Source organism: Symphalangus syndactylus, chromosome 13 (assembly GCF_028878055.3).
Source record: "Symphalangus syndactylus isolate Jambi chromosome 13, NHGRI_mSymSyn1-v2.1_pri, whole genome shotgun sequence".
Taxonomy (NCBI): Eukaryota; Metazoa; Chordata; class Mammalia; order Primates; family Hylobatidae; genus Symphalangus; species Symphalangus syndactylus.
Window position 1 is genome coordinate 90,154,454 of NC_072435.2, and position 8,440 is coordinate 90,162,893.

At 39.7% G+C, this 8,440-nt stretch overlaps 1 protein-coding gene across 7 annotated transcripts in view; it reads right to left on the reverse strand.

Annotated features, from left to right (window-relative positions):
• Nucleotides 1-8,440, reverse strand: part of TMCC3 (transmembrane and coiled-coil domain family 3) — a 304,986-nt gene that overhangs the window by 240,930 nt on the left and 55,616 nt on the right. The window contains exon 1 of one of the 7 annotated variants that reach the window (XM_055238345.2): nt 8,062-8,374. The exons of 4 other annotated variants lie outside the window; for them this stretch is intronic. In XM_055238345.2, coding sequence (XP_055094320.1) covers nt 8,062-8,157 — 96 coding nt within the window. In that variant the 5' untranslated portion in view covers nt 8,158-8,374. Of the gene's footprint in view, nt 1-7,842; nt 7,989-8,061; nt 8,375-8,440 lie in introns of those variants that run through there. 2 more of the 7 variants (XM_055238342.2, XM_055238351.1) reach the window with 2 other exon arrangements.

The window sequence follows — 8,440 nt, forward strand, 5'->3', positions numbered from 1 at the left end:
TCAAAATGGATGAAAGACTTAAACTTAAGACTTAAAACTGTAAAACTTCTAGAAGAAAACACAGGGGGACAGCTCCATTACGTTCGTCTTCGCAATGATTTTCTTTTTTTTCTTTGATACGATACCAAAAGCACAGGAAACAAAAGTAAAAACAAACAAGGGAGACTGTACCAAACTGAAAAGATTCTGCACAGCAAAAACACAGCAAATCGAAAAGGCAACCAAAGGAATGGTATAAAATATTTGAAAACCATATATATATGAGGTATTAATATCTGAAATATATAAGGAACTCATAAACCTCAACAGCAAAAAATAATAACAATAATAATATCCCAACTGAAAAATAGGCAAAGGGGCTAGGCGCAGTGGCTCATGCCTGTAATCCTAGCACTTTGAGAGGCTGAAACAGTAGGATCCCTTGAGATCAGGAGTTTGTGACCAGCCTGGACAACACAGTAAGACCTTGTCTCTAGAAAAAACATTTTTAAAATTAGCCAGGAATGATGATGTGCACCTGTAGTCCGAGCTGCTCGGGTGGCAAGATTGCTTGAGCCTCAGAAGTCAAGACTGCAGTGAGTTATGATCATGTCACTGCCCTCCAGCCTGGGCGACAGAGCAAGACCTTGTCTCTAAGAAAAAAAAATGGGCAAAAGACTGATATTTTTCCAAAGATGACATACAAATGACCAAAAAGTATACAAAAAGGTGCTCAACATCGCTAATCATCAGGAAATGCAAATCGAAACAATAAGATATCATCTCATACCTGTTAGGATGACTATGATCAAAAAGTCAAAAGTTAACAAGTGTATGGCAAGGAGGAAATTAACAACCCTTATGCATTGGTGATGGGAATATAAATTGGTACAACCATTATGGAAAATAGTATGGAGGTTCCTGAAAAAAATAAAAATAGAATTACCATGTCATCCAGAAATCCTCCTTCTGGGTATATATCCAAAGAAAATAAAATCATGTTCTCAAAAAAGTATCTGGATTTCACATTCAGTGCAGCATCATTGACAATAGTTAAGATATGGAAACAATCTAAGTGTCTAGCAACAGATTTATGGAGAGAGAAAATATGCTATATATACACTGTGGAATATTATTCGATTTAAAAAAAGAAGATGAAATCCTGCCATATGTGACAACATGGATGAACCTGGAGGACATTGTGCTAAGTGAAATAAGCCAGACACAGACAAATACTGCATGATCTCACATACATGTAGAATCTAAGAAAGCTGAACTCAGAAACAGAAAATAGAATGGTGGTTGCCAGGGGCTGGACACTGGTCAAGGACATAAACTTTCAGTTATAAGATGAGTAAGTCCTGGGGACCTAATAACAACATAGTGATGGTAGTTTATAACAATTTATACTTGAAATTTGCTAGGAGAGTAGATAGATCTTAAGCGTTCTCACCACACACATATGAAAAAATGGAACTGTGTGAGGTGATGAATATGTTAATTAGCTAGATTATGGTAACTGTTTTACAATGTGTGTGTATGTGCATACCTCAAAACATCATGCTGTATACCTTTAATATACACAATTTTTATTTGTCAATTACACTTCAGTAAAGCTAGAGACAAAATAAAATAAACAAAAAATAAAAATCAGGCCTTCAGGAGCAATGTCATGCAAACTAACAGAGAAAGAAGCTCCAGGAGCTATCCCTCTACTGAAACAACCATTGACCTGGAAGGAGTGACTAGAATCAACCATTTAGGAACTGTGGAACCTAACTAGACACTTACAACAACCAGGGGAGGGCTTGATGAAGGCAGGGACTGCTGATCTTTCCTAAGACAGCAACATCAGTGAACCAGCTACCATTCCCATCATAGCTTTGAGGAGAGCAGCCCATGTTCTAGGAGTGGCTGGCTGGTACCAGAGTAGGTAGTGGGGACTTTCTCTTCTAAAAATTGATGTTGCACATTTTTGTTGGTCTAGCAGTGCCTGAGGGGTTGACACAGACACCCACTTTGGCTTTGGCCCTCTTGGTGGCAGCAACTTCCCCTGGCAGCATCCATACGAAAATTTTAAGAAACAACTCCTACCCACTTTTCCCTTTTTGGAACCAGTAATTTAAAGAAATATTTTTCAGGTCACTGACTGACCACAGAGATAACAGAACAGAAACTTCAGTGACCACACAAAACAAGAAACACATATTTGCAAAAAGAGTTTGGAATAGTCACAAAGTAACAGCACTAGCCCTTAATGGAAAAAAGTCAGCAATCCCTGAGAAGTGGGAAAATGGCATTTCTAGAGTTATAATATTATAGTACTCAGAATTTCCAATTTTCAATAAAAATTTGTAAAGCATACAAAGAAATGGGAAAATATAGTCATTCACAGGAAAAAAAGAAATTTGTCAGAAATATTAACCAGCAAACCCAGACAATAGAATTACTATCAAGAGTGTTAAATCGATTATATTAAATATGGTCAATGAGCTAAAGGAAACTATAGACAAAGAACTAAAAGGAAGTAAGGAAAACAATGTGTGAACAAAATGAGAATATCAGTAAGGAGATAGAAATAATTTTAAAACCCTAGAAATTCTATAACTTAAAAGTACAATAACTACCATGAAACTTACTAGAAAGGTTCAAGAGCAGACGTGAAAAAGCAGAAAACAGGATCAGCAAACTTGAAGATAGGACAACTGAAATTATCCAATTTGAGTAACAGAAAGAAAAAAATATGAAGAGTCTAAGGAACCTGTGAGACACCATCAAGCAGACCAACATATGCATTGTGGTGACCCAGGAGGAGAAGAAGGAGAGAAAGACGCAGAAAGAACTTTGAGGAAATAAATGCCAAAAACATCTCCAAATCTGATGAAAGAGATGAATATACAGATGCAAAAAGCTTGATGAACTCCAAGCAGGATAAACTCAAAGAGATCCACATAGAAAGACATATAATTAAAGTGTGAAAACCCAAAGCAAATGAGAAAAATTTGAAAGCAGCAAGAGACAAGCGACTCTTCGTGTACAGGGAAAACTTAATAAAGATTAACAGCTGATTTCTTATGAGAAACTATGGAGGCCAGAAGACAGTGGGATGACATTCAAAGTCCTCAAAGAAAAAAACTTCAAACCAAGAATTTTATATCTGGCAATTCTATATCCAGTAATTCTATATCCAGCAAGTCTATATCCCACAAAACTATCATTCAAGAATAAAGGAGAAATTATGACATTTCTATATAATTAGAAGGTAAAGGAGATCATTACCAGTAGACCTGCCATACATGAAATGATAAAGGTAGTCCTTTGGGCTAAAATGAAAGAACACTAGACAATAACTCAAAGCCATAAGAAGGAATAAATAAATTGGCAAAGTTAACTAAATAGGTAAATATAAAAGCCAATATTATTGTACTTTTGCTTTGTAACTATGCTTTTTTCCCCAAAATGATTTAAAAGGAAAATGCATAAAACAATAAATCTATGTTAATGAGCACAAACTATATAAGAATATATAATCTGTGGCAATAACAATATAAAGGAGGAAGGATGGAGATCTATAGGAGCACAGTGTATACTATTGAAACTGAGGTGACATTAATCAAACTAGGTTGTTCTAAGTTTTCTTTCAATTTGAAATGCTAATTTTAAAATAAAGTGTACAAGAAATATAGTGTCATGAAAAACAAGGCAAAAAACTGGAATCACCTTAAATCATACCAGCTTTATCTTGGTTGAGCTGAAAATTTTTAGTGACTAGATCTTTTTCAGAAGCACTGGAATACAGAGAGTAGCATGTCAGACACTGGGAACAGTATGGGAAAAGAAGAATGGCAGAAAAGATTTTTCTTTCTTTTCCCTGAAAGAGATAGGCTCTTTTTGTGTGTAAGATTTCTCCAAGGCCGGGCGCGGTGGCTCACACTTGTAATCCCAGCACTTTGGGAGGCCAAGGCGGGCGGATCACGAGGTCAGGAGATCGAGACCACGGTGAAACCCCGTCTCTACTAAAAATACAAAAAATTAGCCGGGCGTGGTGGCAGGCACCTGTAGTCCTAGCTACTCGGCGAGGCTGAGGCAGGAGAATGGCGTGAACCTGGGAGGCGGAGCTTGCAGTGAGCCAAGATTGCACCACTGCACTCCAGCCTGGGCGACAGAGCGAGACTCCGTCTCAAAAAAAGAAAAAAAAAAAAAAAAAAGATTTCTCCAAGTACTTTGTATATCAAAGGCATTAGAGTATAATACTTAAGAAACAGACTCTTGGCTAGCCTAACCAGGTTTGAATTTGGTTCTATCACTTACTAGGTATGTGATGTTAGCCCATTACTTATTTTATTGGTAAAATGGAAATAATAATAGTACCTACTTCATGGGTTATTAAAATGTTAATGCCTGTAAAAACATTGAAAATCGCTCCTGGTATATGGGTAAAGCCTAATAAATACTGACTTTTACTATAATCATACAATCATCTAAAGATACCCTGAGTGGCACCAATGAGGATCTACCAAAATCTATGGCTGTAGCAATAAAAAAATTAAAAACTACTTACTCAATTTCAGAATCTAATCAATTAACCCATCTCTTATCAGATGTAGACAATTTCCACTTAACATCTACCTAGGCCAAGTATAAAGTGTGAAATATTGTGGTGCTTTAAAAAGGAAGTCTTCCATCAGAGTAATAATGCAGTTAGTTCTGAAAACTTTTTTCTAACCCAGAATTGGAACATCTGTGTCTTTCTGTCCTTGCTGTTGACACAGGATCTACCACAGGACCAACTCCCATGATGTTACCTGGAAAGCCAAAATGTCTAGCCATATGAGATTTATTCATTTATGTATTCATTTGTTCAACAAATATTGAGTGTCTTTTATGTGCCAAGCACTGGGATATGGGAATATACAAAACAGATAAAAATCCAGGGGATAGTAGTGCAGACTTCACAGGGCTGTGGTGAAATTTAACTGAGTTACGGAGATGAAAAGTACTTAGAATAACATCTGGCACATATGAAACATTCAATAACCATTTTTCAAAAACAAAACCTCCCAACATTGCTTTCGGCCAATTATTTCATCTAGAGAGTATCGCTAAACTGTGAAATCACACAATCCGTTAGACAAACGAATATTTAATCATTACGGCACACCAAATAGCAACTTGGATTTCGGGGGCGTGGCACTTCCAGATTACAGCAAGGGCCAAGGTTGGCTGCTAGAGTCGGCTTCTCTAAGAAAGGGCTCAGAACCCTGCCTACTGACTTAAAATGAGTCTTGGTGCAGAATTTCCCAGAGACATTGGCTCCTGTCCCCTCCCTCCCCCTGTTTACCTTTAAAGTTGATTCAAGCAAGGAAGCATGGTCTTCATGGCCAGGGCCTAATATGAGTAAGCACAGGCCTCCAAGACCCTGGCCCCTGCTTACCATGATCAAGAATAACCTAGTCCTGGCCAGGTGAGGTGACTCATGCCTATAATTACAGCACTTTGAGAGGCTGAGGCAGGCAGATCACTTGAGGTCAGGAGTTTGAGACCAACCTGGCCAACATGGTGAAACGCTGTCTCTACTAAAAATACAAAAATTATCCAGGTGAGGTGGCGCACACCTGTAATCTCAGCTACTCGGGAGGCAGAGACATGAGAATCACTTGAACCTAGGAGGTGAAAGTTGCAGTGAGCCGAGATCGCGTCACTGCACTCCAGCTTGGGCAACAGAGAGAGACTCGTCTCAAAAAGAAAACAAACAAACAAACAAACAAGAATAACCCAGTCCTCAGTGTCAAATGAGTTCCATCACAGCCAAGCACACTGCCAGCCTTTTTCTTTCCCTCACAAGAGAACTCTCCTGCGCTCGGCTTTCCTCTCTTCATTTGCATTACAAAAAGCACACCTGACCCTGTCGAAAAGGGCATTTAAGGAGACCATCAAAGGGGCCCATGGTGCTCCTTTCACAGCACATGATCTCTCTCCCTGATAAGCCCTCTCCCCAGCCTTAAGAAACCCACATTCAGGAGCAACATTATGCTACCAGCTGCAGCTGAGGGCTCTGGGTGAAATCGAGCCAGGGCTGGGGAACAACTCAAAAGTCATCTGAGAGGTGTGACACCTCCCTGGCGTCCAGACCCACGGCAGGCAGCCTACAGACTTTTTATCTTTGACTTTTTAAAATAAGATTCATGAAACCACTTTTCCTATCATGGCATAAGAAATGACAACTGCTTGAAGGATTATACCTCTTTGCCATTTGATGACATCTCTGTAAGGACAGGGAACTATGGGCTCAGTCATCTTTGCGTCCCTAAAATCAAATTCAGAAACTGGCCCCCAAAAAGGCTGTTGAATAAATACATAAGTAAATTCCATTTTTATACTATCTACTGATATCTAAAAATTCCAAATTAGAAGTTAAAAATCCTATGATAGATATCTAAAGGAGAACAAAGTAATCCAAAATCAATTATATATTACATGCTACCTAGGATTTTATGAAACTGAGCTCATTCTCAAAATTAAAGAACTGTACTGCAGGCTGGACACAGTGGCTCACGCCTGTAACCCCAGCACTTTGGGAGGCCAAGGCGGGCAGATCACTTGAGGCCAGGAGTTCAAGACCAGCCTGGCCAACATAGCGAAACCCCATCTCTGCAAAAAAAACAAAGATTAGCTCGGTGTGGTGGCCGGGGCCTGGAACCCCAGCTACTTAGGAGGCTGAGGAACAAGAATTGCTTGAACCTGGGAGGTGGGCCATGAGCCGAGATCGCACCACTGCACTCCAGCCTGGATGACAGAGCGAGACTATCTCAAAAAAATAATTAAAGAAAGAACTTATTGTAAAATCTGTTTGCTTTGTTACTCATTCTTATGAATATAGAGCCAATCACTGGTTCTAGCCTCACTATTATGCTATATTAAGGGAGGAGACCACCCCTCATATTGTCTTACGCCTCCAAAGAAAGAAGAAGTAAAAACTAAAAGGCAGAAATGAAATTCACAGGCAGACAGCCCAGCGCTGAGCCCTGGGCCTGGTAGTTAAAGATCGACCCCTGACCTAACCAGTTATGTTATCTACAGATTCCAGACATCGTATGGAAAAGCACTGTGAAAATCCCTGTCCTGTTCTGTTCCATTCTGATTACCGGTGCACGCAGCCCCCAGTCACGCACCCCCACGCTTGCTCAATTGATCACGATCCTCTCACGCGGACCGCCTTAGAGTTGTAAGCCCTGAAAAGGGACAGGAATTGCTCACTCGGGGAGCTTTGTTGTTAGAGACGTGAGGCTTGCCGACGCTCCCAGCTGAATAAAGCCCTTCCTTAACTCGGTGTCTGAGGGGTTTTGTCTGCAGCTCGTCCTGCTACAATATTACTGTATATGTGTAATATATGCTATATTACTATATTATCTCATTTATAAAGTGGGAGTAAAAATAACAGCTACCTCATTGCATTTTTGTGAGGATTAAATTAGTTAACACATGTATAATAGTTATGGCACATAGTGACCACTTAAGAAATGTTAGCTAGTATTATTGTTGTTGTTACCAGGCACTGTTCTGGCTAACATTCTATTAGACCAAGTTAAATAATAGTTCATTTAGTTAATCTGCCCAGAAAAGTATTAATAGAAGCAAGTTGCACATATAACCTGTCCCCTTGACAACAAAATTTGCCTTCTAAAAGCCATTAATGGATTCTCAATGTACAAGAATTGCCTATGAATTGTTAACTTTTTAGAATATGATTTCCCCTTGAGGCAGAACATATATTTAACAGGTCCTAAATGTATATCAGAAAGAACTGAATCGCCAGCTTCACTAACAGGTTTCTTTAAAAAGAAAACCAGACAGCAATTTTACCTTCCGTTCAGGCCAGATGATGTTCCTAATCCTGCAAGGTCTGGGGCACTTTCATCTGATAAGAAGCCCATGAGCTTCTGAGAGCTTCAAATGACACTACTTAGCTTAAAAATAAGCACTGAGAAACAAAAACTGAGAAACAAAAGCAGAAGTATTTCTAAAATTGCTCTCTTCGCACTGTCTCACTGCGGGTACTTTCCTGTCTCTCAGATCACTGACCTTCAGTCCAGCAATTTCCAGTGTCCTGCAGGCTGCTGATCCCAAGATGCTCAGCCACACAAAGGTGTTGTGGCCAAGTAAGGTTGGGGAACCCATACTATACTCCCCTCTTGCCACAATACCATTAGCATATTAAAAGCCTCGGCCCCTTCCAGGAACAAAACCTGTTTAGTTGTGCTTAACCCACTGTTTGAAAACTTACTTAAGCACAGACTCCTTTTGTGATAGTAAGTAGCTAGTTAGGCCTGAGCAGGGCAGAAGAGGGCTCCCCTGCCCCACTACAGGAGTGTCAGGCAACCAACGGGATCAGGCAGTTGTTAACTGTCTCTCTAAAATAATAATTGGGCCGGGCATGGTGGCTCACACCTGTAATCCCAGC